We start from the raw sequence: 16814 nt of genomic DNA, 5'->3' as shown, positions 1-16814 counted from the left end.
TTAATCAGCTGATGCCAAGCTTTTTATATCTGTATCTTACCGTTTCTGTAGAAATACAGATATAATCAGCTGATTGAAAGTGAATTGCTCATGTTCGCGGCGCCTATATCTGTACGCACCTTCAGAGTTAGACAGAACTCTTCTATTGTCATCACGTTATTGAGCTTAAAATTCGGATTCTATCCATCTTTTTATATCCTATTCTGGTGATTTTGATAACCTATAATTCTTGTTCTGTGTAGGCTACTCCACATAGGATACTATAATCCAGTTATTCTGAAAACTCAAAAAACACTGATTCTATATTGGTTTTGATAACTTTGCAATGCTGAGTTCTATTATGGGAGATTCACTAAAATTCAATTTCACAAAGAGGGGAAATTAACAATCCACAATAAAAGCGAATCTTCAATAACTATTCGAAATATTCAACTGCTCATCCTAGAAATAAGAAGAGTTTCTTCAAGATGAAAATATAAAAGATGATCGATCCATTTCATTTCAACTTTTGAACCTCCATTTATGTATTTGCTGTGCACAATGTTCATTTCCTTGAACTATATTTTTGTTGAATAAATTTCGTTTCATTATAATCAATGCCTGAGCATTGATTATAGTGTTGTCTCCACCAAAATCCAATTCTCACTTACATAATTTGCGCCCGTATTCTACTTACCAGGAGTAAAATTGAAAACGCATGAAAGTGTTTTTCATTATTACCTCTATTATGTCCATGTATAATAATAATATATTATATTCTTATCACACATTTATCATCAGTCATACATTGTTATTCCATCTCAATTCCAGTGATAAATAATAGATGATTCTTGAGAAGATCATCAATCAAATACATACATAAGAGAACAACATTTCAACTAGGCCTAAATCTGAGAAACGTTTCACAAATTCCTGCCTCAGCTTGAGAGAGATTCATGAATTTTTTCTATATTGGTCAGATTCATTAAAATATCAAACGTTACATAATTATTCTTGATAACATAACGTGCTGGAAGGTATCATGAATACTGCCGACATTTGATAATTTTCTTATCTAAGTTCTCTCGAACCAGTTTATTTGCCTTGTTTTGTTAAAAGAACCTCAACACTATAATAAAGTAGGAATCGATTATTATCACAGCTTTTAATAAAAGTTGGAATACCATTACTATAATCAAACCTTATCTCGAGGGGAATAATTGATTCATTTGCATATAGTAGGCAATCATTTATTCAACTAGCCTATTACTTTGAAATACCGGTATACGTCCATGATATTCTGAGAATCCCTGTTTGGTATTCTTCCATTATGAAATTATTTTCTGCTCTATTTTTTTTTGTTTTGTGGACACTCCATTCATTTTCATCAATCATGAACATCATGCCCTTGAGATGAAAAATATAGGCAACGCGTGTCCAATACAGCAACGCATGTTACTTGCATTTCCTAGCGATTCTATATTGTTTCATGGTTGAAGAACTATATTCATTTTTCAATTTCGGTTGCTTCTCTGAAATATTTTCAGTTCATAATTATTGTCAATATTGAACATTAATTTATTGATTAATTATTTAATTCCAAAAAATATTGAACATCGGCTGTCAATTATTTATTGGAGCAGAGGCGGTTTGAGATATTATGGACCACTAGGCAGATTTGTAGAACGTTCCTCACTAACCAGCTTCTCTAGTAATCACTCAGCCCTGAATGTGATATGGATATTCAATATTAATATATGAAATGACAAAATATTTATTAGCGATGCCGATTTTGCCACAGAATGTGGGCTGACAGCTAAAATCTATGCAATATCATACAAATGCAGTATCATCATGCAATATCATTCATGCAGTATCATCATGCATTTTCATCATGCAGTATCGTCTTCTTCCAGCTCAATCGTTTGATTGGTTGGCAGCATTTCATCCAATTCTGTCCATTGCTACTCTCTTCCATTGTACAAAGCTCATAGCACCCAGATCCTTCGTCATTTGTCTCAGATAGGTACTGTAGCCAGAGCCTTCCACGACCCCTTTGTCCATCAACAGTACCTTCCAGAATATTTGACTTGAATGCGTCGTGTCTTATGTGCTTAATCCAAGTATGTCGTCTGTCTCTAAGAAACTTCAGAAGAGATATCTTTTCCACCGCCTTCTGGAATACCTCAGTATACTTCTGGAATATCATGTAGTATATCAGTGTAATATCATTCAATAGCTACTGCCGTCGAGATGAAGAGTTGGTTTCAATTCGTACTGTTGACCAATCAGAAGAAAGTAGGCGGAGTCGAGAGTGAGTGATCCCACAAGTGCTGCCACCTATTGGCAGAATCAGTCTCCAAAAATTCCACATCCACAAATTTTCAGCACAGAGCTGGTCAGCAATACATCTTTTAATACAGTATATGAATTTAGTACAATATGAGTTAGTTCATTATTCAATTCAATTAGTCTAAAAATACATGAGATTATACATGAATCAGATGAATGATATTTAAATTTTATTTATTTTTTTCAATCCTATTTCTCAGGTACTGGCCGGCACAAGGCTAGTCGGCTGCAGGGTTTGTAACTCAACCCTGGGAGAAGGTGGTGGAGGAGTAGGATGACCAGGAAACTGCAGCTGGCTCAGGATGAGGAGGAAGAGGAGGCGGAGGCCAGACAGGCGCTGAGGGGTGAGGAGGCATCGGACAATGAGGAGGTGGAGAGATCACCAGCAGTAGGAGGAGGGGGAGGCAGTGGTGAGATACAGCGAGAGACGTGGTCGGGAAAAGTCGACTTTCTGCTCTCTGTCATCGGCTTTGCTGTGGATCTGGCCAATGTGTGGAGATTTCCGTACCTGTGCTACAAGAATGGAGGGGGTCAGTACTAAATATATCTCTATTCAATGTGATATCCATTTGTTTGTATGTGATGTATGATGTATTGTTAATTCTATTTCCCAGTTGCCTGAGTTATAATTATTGGTAGGTTATATAGTGAGGTCCACGTTATAATGGCAGTGGATAAAGATAGAAGAACAGCGTTGCCGATTCTCTGACTTAATTAATTATATTTCTTGATAGTTAAAAACGGATTGAGCAACGTTGTGAAGCTATAGAAGGATAGTGCTATCTGTTTTGTCGAATGATAAAAAGAATAGCAACACAGATACTAATAAAATACTGTCATTATAACGTGGACTTCACTATAGTAATGAGTTTGAGCTAGTAGGATAATAATAAAATATTTGGCGAGTCCGATCTCACTATAGTGAGGTCCACGTTATAATGACAGTAATTGATCAACTTTGGTATTGCTATCCTTGTCTATCAACCGACAAAGCCGGTGGTACGATCCTTTTATAGGTCCACAACGATGACAATAATGTTTTTGACAGTATAGAAATATAACTAACTAATGCAGAGAATCGTAATCGCTATTCTTCTATCTTTATCCACTGCCATTACAACGTGGACCATACTATAGGCATCAAACCTGCAATCATTGTAGAAATCAATCTGAAAAACAAACCAATCAGCCTGATGCTTTTTATACAGTATAGCATCCAGTATGATAGATGATAAAATTCAATTACAAATTCAGACCATAAGGAAAATTGAAAGTACAACAATGCTATGAACCAGCCTATCAGCTTCATGTACGAGTCATTATTGTTAATAGGAGTGGCCGTAGTCGAGTGGATTAGATGCTGACTTTGTAATCCAAAGGCCCGGGTTCGAATCCCAGCCCGGGCAAGATTTTTTTCTCGGGCCACTCCCGTGTTTCGGATGGACACGTTAGCCGTCGGTCCCGGCTGCCTAAAAAGCAGTCGTTAGGTCATGTCAGAGGCTCTGAAATTGATTAGTTGCGACCTGAAAACTCTGACACCAGACCTGAGCCAGCCAGGTCACACGATATTATATTATTATTATATATTAGTGTTAATTGTAAGAGAGGGCCGGCTACGCCCTACCTTCACCCTCCTAGGATTGAAATTGGAACAATCCAATTCAATACCATTTAATATTCTAGAAACGACACTTGGACCAATGAGAGAACTGAAATTCACATGCTGTCTCAGCCTATTGACATGTTTTTGTACAGGTTTGAATCAATAGCTGAGAGCTTGAAATCACATCACTGATCTAACCTGATCTTCAATCTAATCAAGAAGTATTCCGACTTATGAGAGTGTTTGAAATTGTAGTGGTGATACATGATTCATAGCTTCATCTAATACATTAATTTCATAATTTGATTGTATGGTATGAGATGTTGTGGTATTTCTCCATAATTGAAAGAGTAAGACTTTGATATTGTCAATACCACTTTAATTGATTCGAAAATTAATTCATAATTCATAATATTCATAATGAAACCTGGTACTGAACTATGAATTGATTTTCGAATAAATTAAAGTGGTATTGACAATTTCAAAGTCTTATTCTTTCAACATTAATTTCAAATAAGAGATTCCAAGACCGAGGGCTTCTAGAATGTTCGCGTTCAACAACTTCAATTGTATTATCTATTTATGTAAAAATTTTGAATACTCACCATCACATTCTTCAATAACAGATTTATCAGTAACACTGTTACTCTGAAAGTAACATAGAAACTTGACTACTTCAAGACACAAGCAGTTTAGCTAAAGGATCGCTCCTCTCCAAGTCTATTGGTGGATGCCACTTCCCACGACAACTTCCAGATCTACGTAACAAAACATCGACCAATCACAAGCGAGTACACTTTAGGCTCTTAGAGTATGAGACACGCCCATAAGTTTCCAAGTTCTCATCTCACTAATTAGTGAGATACTAGAGTTGGAATCTTAGCTTATTTGGTGAAGAGATCAGTGGAAAACAAAAAAATGATTGAACATCTTAAAAATGGATGATAAGAATACCTATTGAATTGAAAAAGTATAATATGATTGTATGGTATGAAATGTTGTGGTATTTCTCCATAATTGAAAGTATAGGACTGATATTGTCAATACCACTTCTATTTATTCGAAAATTAATTCATGGTAATACCTACTGATAGTTAAGCTGAAGATGTGGTGGGTTTCACCATGAAAACTGGTACTGAATTATGAATTAATTTTCGAGTAAATAAAAATGGTATTGGCAATATCAAAGTCTTATTCTTTCAATTATTAAAAAGTATAATCAATTAATTAATAAAAATAAAAATTTATAGAACGAATTACAATATCATGGTACATTTTTTCTCTTCTGTCTCTTTTTAGAGAGAAAAGAGGGCACTAGCAAAAAGGGTGTTAGCAGAAGATTGATTGATTGATTGAGTACTTTTTTTATGTAGATTACAATATATACTGGCTTATACACTTATATACAATAGCTTACAATACAGCAAAATTGTAGATGAATTTACTATATTATGACTAAGAAAATAATTATTGAACTGTATATGATATGAAAAAGCAATTTGTAATATAATAACTATAGATAATAATTATATTGTTATGCATCTACATAAATTGGCGGAGCCTTGGACATATCAATGTCCATTCTTCGGAAAGAATATTAAAAATATCCTCCCCACTAACTCTCTACCAAAAGAGAGAAGGAGAGAACAAGAGAAAAGAGGGAAATAGCAGAAAGGGTACTATCAGAAAAAGGGCACAAGAGGAAAGAGGACACTAGCAGACTGCAATTCTGAATAATTACAAGGATTCATACTCACTGAGTGAGCTATATAGACGCTGAGTCTCGTACCTTGGTTATAGTATAAATTTCTAGACTGAAGGAGGTGAATATTACACTATAAAACTGACCATATTGGGCAGAGTAAAGCATAGAAATTGCACACTTGTTCAAGCGGCCAATCAGTTGATTGAGTATTGTGATTGATTGGGGAGTCCTTGTTGAGTCATTCTTAGTTCAGTGGCCAATTTTCAGAGACTAATCCAACTTGATATATTCACTTGGAATACTGTCTCCAGTATTTAATAGCAACAACACAGAGAATTCAACCGCATTGTACTAGAGAACAGCCAGTTGTATTGGGGTACCCTCTTTTAATACTCCGATTTCGCGACAAGACTTGACACGACAGGATCTCCTATGGTCCAATTGGGTTGGTTTATCGCCAATTAGAACTCTACGATGAGTAAGCGAGTTCTACTGTTCACGGAAATATCAAATCAAATAAAGTCAAGTTCTATTCAATGACATCACTTACATGACAATAAAACATTCTGTTCACATAAATACTAGTTTAAATAGCCGCTATATAGCCTTATTACTGTAAAAGTACTGTCAAATTACTGTGAAAGTACACACATTTTAACTTTTAAATACTCAAATTGTACCCAGACGACTATTACACAAATATCACAGTACACAAATATAAGTTGATATACCGTACTTTTTACTCATATTACAATTTCATTACAGTCAATATTCTTCTGTTCCCAGAATGCTCAAAGGTTGAATTAAATCACGAGTTTATTGAATTGACTCATCAAAACTTTTATTGAAAGTTGAACGTTGTTGAACTCAAAGAGAAAGGAATATGATTGGAGATTGGTCAACAAACTGTTTGCTGGACCGTTGAAATTACCAAGGATTATTGAAACAAGAGTTAACCAACAGTTGAATGTATCTGCAATATCCGGTTAAACTCAACAGATTATTTGATTGATCTGCGGTTCAAAACGTTGATTTTCTTGTTGCTTCCGATTTCAAAAGTTTGGTTTAACCTCAATCAATGAAACAGAGATGAAATGAAGTTGCATAACCAATATTGCTATTATTGTTCAAATAACTGTTGGAGAATTAATAGAGTTCTACTTCAAGTTACTAGGCCTACTTCATAACTAGAGATTCACACACAAGAGCATTAGTCAAGATTTCATGTTAAAATTTATGTGAGCTCCACACTCATCAGTATAAAAAATTAGATTCTAAAGCTGGATTGCCATGATTGTGTTCAAGGATGATTTATCAAAAAGGGATATCTAAATAGTAATTATTGTTCTGTCTCATTTATATTGCTCATATATTCCATTTGTTTCTCTCTCACACACTCTCTCTCACAAACACTCACTCTTTCTCTCTCACAGTTACTCCAGCTCCTCTATTTTCTCTCGTCTCTCTTCTTCTATTTCCTCTCGTCTCTCTTATTCTTTTCTCCATTCATTCATCTTTCTCGCTCCACTTAGTGTTCATATTCTTCTTTTCATGAAGAGTCCACACAGAAGTCATGTAGCCATCCTCAATCCTTCAAATATTTCAATCTATGACAATGAACAATATGCATCATCAATTTTTAATTTCGACTACTGACATTAAATTCTTGAAAACATCGCACTTTCGGAAGAAACGATTCAAGGAGAATCTGTATAGCTAGAAAAAAGTAAACTTAGTTTTATGGATTTATCGGATTTATTTCATTATAATTAACATGGTTTTCATAGTTTATAACTTTATATTCCCCCAACAAACAAACCAAAAACCCATGGGGAAGCCTGCTCAAGATTCACGGAAATGAACTCTGGTCTACGAACCTCTGAACCATGAAATCCTCCAGATCCTGAAGGGATATTATCGCAAACATCTCCTCTCCTTTATTCACTCAGTCTTTCCTTCTCTTCCTATCTCCCAATCTCTTTCAGCAAGGAGAAGAAGTAGAAGAACAAGCGATAACCAAAGAGGAATGACAAAGGATAATGCAACGAGAATCATATTAATTCGTTTGAAGGGATTATTGTTGTTTTAGGACTGGAGGCTGTATTATATCTACGATATTTACCCCTTGCAGCATTCGACTTGCTTTATCGAGTAATTTGGTTTGAATCAATGTCTAGAGCTGCCGTAGCTTTCTGTAGTGAGATCATTTCTGAAAAAATTGAAGAATTGTAAATGGTGAAAAATATGGAGTATTATGGGAGTATATATTGACGATTGACTTTTGTCAATTATTAGAAGAAGGTCAACAGGCTTAGCCCAAAACTGACCCTTTTTCAAATTTTTATATGAATAGTCCAAGAATGGAAGTTATGTTCTGTCACTGAATAAATTTAATAAAAATATGCAAACCATTAATTAATTAATTTTTTGGATGCATCAAAAACAAAATCGAATTCAATTATTGCACTAAATTATGACTGCAGGACATTGGAGGATATCGAGTATTTAAAAACTTTTGTAACCAGAGATGGAGCACAAACTCAATAATTCTGATGTCACAACCTATCTAGTCATCGAACAGTCATCGAATATAGGCTAGTCATCTTGACTCTTGACTCATCAAAGAATTAAAAAGCTTGCTCAGCTTGTTTTATAAAGAAGTTAAAAAAAAAATCATTTAACTTACATAAAACATTACAAACTAATTATTTTGTACCTCATAATAGGTAAGGAATTCTTCAATTGAATATGCACATATATTCAGTAATTCATTTTTCATCAAGGCCCTGAATTTACGGCCTGTCGTTGCTTTAAGGCTGGCAGGTAATTTGTTATAGAGTCGAATCCCAGCACTTTTAACTCCTCTCTCATATAAAGTTGTTCTGTGGGTATCATCTCTTAAATCTTCACGATGTCTAGTTCCGTAACTGTGGAAACGTGCACCAGTTTTAAATTTGTCCTTATTTTGATCAATAAAACATAAAGCCTCTAGAATATACAAACTGGGAAGAGGGAGAATTCTCATCTGTTTGAAGTGTGGTCTACAGCTTGATCGTATTGTCTCTCCAACCATCACTCTTATTGCCCACTTCTGGATTCGAAAGATGTCTATTACTTGAGTTGAGTTTCCCCAGAAAATGATTCCGTAGGCCAGAAGAGAATGAAACATTGCAAAATAGACATCTTTGAGGGTTCTATTGTCTAATAATAATTTCAAATTTCTAAGAACAAACACCACAGAGCTCAACTTGTTTTTTAAAGATTCTATATGAGGTTTCCATGAGATTTCAGAATCCAATACAACTCCTAGAACTTTAATATCATTTACAGACTCCACATTGCTGTCTTCCACTCCCAAAGTTACTTCTCTAGCCGTTCTAAAAGGTAATTGCTTAGTCTTTCCATGATTCAATATCAGCATATTAGCAGTCAGCCACATCTCAAGTTTCTCAAAAGCAGTTTTGCACTCAGATTCCATTTCTTTCTGACAGTTATTCCTCAATAAAATGCTTACGTCATCAGCATATAACACACAGTGTGCCGGTTCCAGATAAGATGGTAAGTCATTTATATACAGAAGGAAGAGGAGTGGACCGAGCACCGATCCTTGAGGGACTCCACTCCTTGTCTTCAACCATTCTGAATTATATATATAGGGGGGTGACTGAATCTCAACCCGCTGATATCTATCACAGAGGTAAGAGTGAAACCATCCGAGAACTACATCCTGAAACCCATACATCTGTAACTTATGACACAAAATTTCTCCATTAACAAGGTCGAAAGCCTTGGAAAGATCAGCCACTAATCCACATGCCTTGGATCCACCATCCACAGAAGTAAGCACCTCATCCATGAATGAAAAAAGAGCATCGCCTGTTGAACAGCCAGGCCTAAAACCAAACTGTTTGGGTGACAACAATTGTAACTGGCTCAAATACTTTCTTAACCTTTTAAGTACAACATATTCAAAAATTTTTAGAAATATCGGAGGATTTGCCACAGGTCTATGATTCTCTGGAAGTTCATGTTGTCCTTTCTTATAGATGGGAACTATTTTTGACAGTTTAAGCTTGGATGGAACATAACCAGCTTGCATTGATCCATTGAAAATAAATGAAAGAGGCTTTAATATGTGTACTGCTGTTTGTTTCACTAAATTATTTGAAATATTAAAACAATCATAGGATCTTTTATTCTTCAGTTGCTTTATTATCTCCTCCAGTTCTCCAACTCCTACTGGATCAAAATTATTCAGATGCATATTATTTTGTTCATTAATGGTGAAGAAATCCAAGAATTTATTCGTACTAGTCAATCCTGTCATTGTGCTCTGTACTTTAAGTGGTGTGTTGACAAAATATTTATTGAGTAAGTCAGCAGCTTCTTTACCTGTTTTCAAGATTCCAGAATCATTAATTATACGAGTCTCTGATTGTGATACCTTATTCTTGGCAGATTCGGCTCTAACTAATTTCCAAACTGCTTTAACCTTGTTATCAGAATTTTTTATTAGTGTACTAGCAGCTATTCTTTTGGTTGCCTTGAGAATCTTTCTGTATATAGATTTGTAGATTTTGAAATATTCCAGCAATCTTATGACTCTGGCGCCTGAATTTGTAACAATATAAGTCATTTCGTCATTCATGGATGGGTTCTTCAACATTAAACTTAAAGCTTTCAGCCTATCACTTGAGACTTTAATACCTGGAGTAATCCATTCTAAGTGACCACTCCGAGCAGTGCCAACTGGTTTCTCCGGAACAGAATGATTGCAATGATTAATGTAGGTGGACATAAAATTATTAAACATTGTTTCAACGTTGTTACATCTATACACAGAGTTCCAATTCTCCCCTGATAAGCCTTGATTGAGAGTTGCTATAGCAGTTTGGTTGATGATGCGTATGATTTTCCTTTTTCCACCTTCCAATCTTTTAGTCTTATGAGAATCAGAGTTCGTTTCTTGTATTAGAAAGTTTACACTACTTCCATCATGATCTGAGAAGGAGCATGGGATTGTTTCGCTTCTACAAAGATTAATGGGATGATTTGAAATGATATAATCAATTTCTGTGGCTGTAGTTGGTGTAATTCGTGTTGGTCCATTTGTTATCTTGTTCAATTTGAATGATGTAAGTAAATTTCTGAAAATACTCTTGTTTTTATCTTCCTTACAGAAATCGACATTGAAATCACCGCATAGACACACAATTTTTCCTTTCTCTTTAGAAACTTTGGACAGAACAGAACGAAGCAATTCAATAAAACGGCCAAAATCAGAATTTGGAGCTCTGTAAATACATATCAGAATTATTTTCTGTGCAATCGATTTAAGTTTTAATTCCACTGACGAAATTTCAAACACACTTTCCACAGCTGAAGAGAGTAAATCTGTCCTAATTCTACAGCTCTTGACAGATTCATCACGCACAAATATACAAGACCCACCTCTAGTTTTAATTTGCCTATTGTATTGTGATTTAAGGGTGAAGTTAGGAAGAGAGAGATGATCCAATTCATTTATATTGAGCCAATGCTCCGTGAAACACAGTATGTCAATATTTGATCTTTCATGCAAGAGAATCTCTACATCCAGTTTGGCATTGAGCAAACCCTGGCAGTTTGCGTGGAAAACGTTGAAGCCTCTAAAAAATGTCCTCTGTCAATTTCATTGATGGTGGGAATGCTGGTGGGACTATCTCCTTCTGAGCGTTTGTCACATTCAACACCTCTTACATTTGTAGATTCAATAGGAGTTCCAATAATATGATGCTTGAAGAGCTTGATAAGTTTCTGTTTACCCCTATATCTGTTCAAATGATGACCATGACGAGTGTAATCTGTGATATCAAAGTTACTCAAGTCCAAGGTTTCTATATTTTTCTTCCCATTGATTTGTTCAAGTATCCATGAATTCACTTTACTGATATTGACATTCATGAGGGGTCTGTCATATCGAAACGGAATAGAAGAAACAGTTACATTAGTGTAGCTAGCTGTATTGAATACTTTTTCGAAATTGAAGTCTGTGCTCTGCACTGATTCATCTGTTACATTGTTACCTCCAGCCAATATTATAACTCTATCATTCATGTCAAAATCTCTAGTCAGATCTTCAATTTCATGAGTAACTGTGTTAAATTTACATCCAGGTTTTGATATTACAGTCACCTCAAAACCGCTTTGTTTGACTTCCTCATTAAGACTCCAACCAATTTCTCTTCCGTGGCTAGCTGACAAGATCAGTACTCTCTTATTTTTTGTTTTCTCTCTCATTTTCTTATTTTTATTCGATTGACTATTTCCTACATTCACACCATGAACAGCCTTTTTTCTATTATCTATGTCATTACAGTTTTCTTTCTGTGCTCTCATTACTCCACTATTATTACTTTGATTATTCAAGTTCTCCAGGGGATAACAGAATTTCAAATTGTCCAGTTCTATTTCTAGGACTTTTTTCTCATTTTTGAGAACCAAATTTTCCGCCTCTAGAACTTCTATACTTATTTTCATCTGATCCATAACAGAATTGTACTCAATCAATTTCTTATCAACTTCAATGGAATGATCTATTGCATCATTCCATTGCTGTTTCATCGTACTCATTTTGTCATTTAAGTCTGTAATTTCTTTTCTTAGAGATTCGATTATTTCATCCTTGCTGTTCTGAAGATCATTATTTATGCTGAGATGAAGTGATTCAATTATTTCATCCTTGCTGTTCTGAAGATCATTATTTATGCTGAGATGAACCGGAGAACTTGAAACCAAAGGGGTGCTCGATACACTGAAAACACATGAACCAGTAGATAATACATCAGCATCAACTGTCTTTGACAATTCGTCAGATAAAGTTATGTTATCCAAGTTCAAAGAAGCAGTAGTATTGTTGAGATTTGAGGAGTCATCTAACTTTTTGCTATTGGAAGAATTCAGTGCGCTATAAGGATGATTGTGTTTTAGATTCGGACCAGTAGTCAGATTTAGCATTGAGTCAGATCGTATGGAAACCCTACATGACTTACCAAGACATCGCCAAATTATTTCACCTGCAGTTGAGGTACCTGCTTTTCTGAATTTATATTTATTAAAATAAACTGCAGAGTTACCTGTGCTTGTTGTTGTTTCCTCCAATTTCATAATGATATTTTATTATTACTTTAACAATAGGTATTATTATTATTATTATTATTTATTATTAGGCCTATTTTATTTCTTTTTTATTTATTCACTTAATAAATTTTTATTGTTCTTAAGTATTCAAAAGTACGCTAGATATATTATTTATTCATTTATCTGAACTGATTTAAATTTCTGTATTTTGGAAATTATTGAGATCATCCAACTCAATAGGTACAGCGAAATCAAAGCTAGAATTTTACTAAAAATCAAAGTACAGCAATCAACTAACGCTAATATCGATACACAGCACTGAATATACAGAACAGAAACTGATAGGAAAAGACTCTTTCTAATTCGCCTGTGCCCCGTCTGGGCCCGGGCCAAAAGCGAATAATCACAAGGTGCTATGTTTACAATATCCACACAGCAACCTGCTCCTTCAGAAGTCCGTTCCAGCCTGCAATGCTTATGACTGAATCAGATGGCAAGTGATAGTAGAAATTAATGCAAAAAGCTGAATCGCTTAGGTATAAGAATGAGTTAAAAGGAGAGAGGGATAAGGAAAATTAAGAATGATCGATTATATTTATGTAAAGTTGAATTTTTGTTTTTGTTTTATCGTTTTATTTTTATTATTGTTATATGAGTTTCTATTACTTTTTACGGATCAAATTTTTATTCTATCATATAATTATTGGTATTTATCATCAATATTGTGTTCTATTATTAATATTATTAGTGTATAAAAGGATACTGTAATTGAATTAATTTGTTTAATGAATCTTGAAAAGAAAAATCTCCAAAAGAGTTTAATGATAAAAGTGAGATGGAGTTATTTCTAGCACGAAGTTGAAAGAAGTGTTGATGAATTCAAATGAAATTGAAGGGTTGCGCAATTTTGAACTTGAAGATGAGTTTGATTATTTCGACCACTTTACAATTCAAATTTAATCGATAAGTATGCAGATTTTGAGAATCATGCGGAAAAGCTGCTCTTTTATTCTTTTGATCTCACATTTTGGAGCGATTATTAAAAAATCATATTTAGAAGATTGGGGGATTAAATTACTGAAGCTTTTCAAAACAAAAATTAGTTTTAAAGTTATATTGCTGATAGTTGAATGGAGAGGAACTTTAGTACGGGCTCATATTTGAAAGCATAGAGTGGAGAAACCTATAGATTATTAAATAAACCATAAGATTATTTATCTCATCTCTAATCGAAAGTTACTTAACGTTTTTGGCTCTTCAACTCAACGACATGAACAATAGCGTACCTTGTACTTTCAGAAACGCCTGATGAATAAACGAGTACTTAAATTGACGAAAAAAGTGATGAATTATTCTGTTGGTTAAAGTATTTACTGTGAAGGGGAAAACATAAATGCACATACGATTAATTGAAGATGAAACCCAATTATGATGAATCCTTAATCCAACAAAAGCCCCTCTCCATGAGGTTTAATTCACCTTTTGAGTGAGTGCGCTATTGTATGAATGGGATAATTATCCAACACACGAGCTTGACAGTAGAAGAGTTGGAAACAATAGGAATTGTAACACAAGTTCAAGAATGTCTCGGTAATCAAATCCAGAGAACTAACTTTGTTCAATTTGATATGGATGAGTTGGGAAAGAGAAATAATGACGTAGATAATCAGTATGATGGAAGATAGAAAGATAATCAGTATGATGTTGGAGGAGAAGAACCAGAATAATTAAAAGTTAAAGAGAGATGACTAATATAATGAAGCGTGTTTGAATTCAAGAACAGAGAAACAATGTCAGTTCAATGGATACTCCAACAACAAGGATAAAATAAATATGGAAGAATGAGAAGATTTGAATGAAGAGAAAAGAGAGTAACTGTTATAAGCTGATGAACATTTTGGATATAAGATGGCGATTTAAACTAACAAGTATAAAAAACAGATATTTAAGGATAAGAAAAGCCGGATATGATAGATAGATAAATGTCTTCAATTTTCACTTTATAATATTACAAAGTGATGTGGGCAGAGTTGAGACAATAAGAGCCCCCTCTTCCACTTTGATTGATTCAGTACTTTATTTATGTAGATCACAATATATACTGGCTTATACACTTATATACAATAGCTTACAATACAGCAAAATTATAGATGAATTTACATAATATAGACTAAGAAAATAATTATTGAACTGTATATGATATGAAAAAGCAATTTGTAATATAATAACTATAGATAATAATTATATTGTTATGCATCCACATAAATTGGCGGAGCTTTGGACATATCAATGTCCATTCTTCGGAAAGAGTATTGAAAATATCCTTGAGGGAGAGGAGAGGAATAAATGAAGGAATATGACGATAAGGATGATGAGGAGGTAGGATAGCAAGAGGAGTAGGGTGAGGAGGAGGTGGTTAATAGAGAGAAAAAAATAATAATTGTAAGTTTTCGAAAATTTCAAGTTGAAAATAGAGGTACTCATACTTGCTAAAATAATAATAATAGTAATAATAATATTATTACTTGCTAAAAAAATAAGTAAAAATAGGTGAAAAAGAAAGAAAATGGAAAACACAGGGGAATCAAAATTGAAGAAGGTGGTGGAGGAGGGGATGAGGAAAATAGTAGTTAGAGGAGAAGGAGAAGAAGAAGAGGGAGAAGACAAGGAAGAAGAAGAGGGAGAAGAATGATGAGGAGGAGGAGGTTAAAAGCCTAATGGGGGAGATGGATTGGAAGATGATGTCGGAATTGAGCTGGGAAATTGATTATAAATTCTGTTCTATCTTTGAACGGAAAAGCATTATTGCTATCTGCTGTTGCTGCTGCTACTGGTGAGAAATTGAAGGTAAAGGTGTCAAGTGCTGCTAATTGGCTGGTGACAGAGAGAGAGAAAGAGAGGACCAAAAGAGAGAGAGACAGTCAGTGATAAGTGAGAGAAAGTGCGTATTGATAGAATTGCCTCTCTACATTATAACGCATAAGGGCGAGCGGCTAATAAGGTTAGTAGCGGGCTCTGTAGCTGATGTAGAAGACATTTTGCAGCAAAATGGAGTGAGAGGAAGGTGAGAGTTGAAATGTAGAGAACAGAGGGTGAAATAGAGAGTAAAAGGGTTGAAAAATTTGAAGTGAAAAGTGATTGGTTGATTGATGAACTGGTTGTAATGAGGATCGTAATATCAAGTGGCATAATTATTAACTGTTAATTTACTGCAAGTGTAATTTCATAGTTTTCCAGTATTTAATAATTCTATAATGTTTTTCCAATGTAATTTGCACAAACGTAAATGTTTTGTAATGTTTGATAATAATAATCACATTGAATGAAGAGGAACTTGAAAAGATAAGAATACACGAATCGGTCTTTAGAATTTGATCTATTCCATCTAGGCTATGAATAGTAACAATTATTATTCATAACCTGCTGTATCAGAAAGATCTCAAATATTGAAACTGTGTAATACTCTATCAGATTTCAATCATTGAAATATTATGAGCTATAGGATAGCAAAAGTCTTAAGTCATTTAATATTATTATTGAATTCTAAGTGCAAAATACACTTATTCATTTTCGAAATCTCTTCATTAACTTGCTTTTCAACAATCATTACTACTGTATTTTCTAATCGCATTATCAAAATTTGATTACATTTGACAAATCATTTCAAATCATTATCACTTCATTTGCAAATAAATTCAACAAAATTTAAACTCTTATGCTAAGGCTAGCTATACACACATCGATTTTTGTTCGTACGATCTTTTGCTGTCCTTATAAATTCTATTAGCTTAAACAGATGATTTTAAACAGATGATGCTTGTCAAGTTCCGTTTAATATGATAGAATTCATAAGGATGGCAAAATATCTTAAGAACAAAAAACGATGTGTGTGTGCAGGGCTTAACAGGTCTGTCATTGAGTATCCCGTACTGAAATTTGTCTGTGATCCTTTCAATGTTTGTATCAAATAAATCAAATTCAAAACTTTCCAACAAAATGCAAATCGCATTTACAAAACACTCCTAAAATTTAAACTTAATCAACCAGCACCTTTCA

General features: G+C 34.2%; 1 protein-coding gene across 2 annotated transcripts in view; it reads left to right on the top strand.

Moving 5' to 3' along the window:
• The window catches only part of LOC111053418 (sodium-dependent dopamine transporter), a 59142-nt gene that overhangs the window by 15503 nt on the left and 26825 nt on the right, over positions 1-16814 (top strand). For both annotated transcript variants that reach the window (XM_039437206.1, XM_039437207.1), the window contains exon 2: positions 2532-2861. In XM_039437206.1, coding sequence (XP_039293140.1) covers positions 2606-2861 — 256 coding nt within the window. In that variant the 5' untranslated portion in view covers positions 2532-2605. The remainder of the gene's footprint in view (positions 1-2531; positions 2862-16814) is intronic.

Source organism: Nilaparvata lugens, chromosome 10, assembly GCF_014356525.2.
Source record: "Nilaparvata lugens isolate BPH chromosome 10, ASM1435652v1, whole genome shotgun sequence".
Lineage (NCBI taxonomy): Eukaryota > Metazoa > Arthropoda > Insecta > Hemiptera > Delphacidae > Nilaparvata > Nilaparvata lugens.
This window is presented reverse-complemented; position numbering and strand designations above follow the sequence as displayed.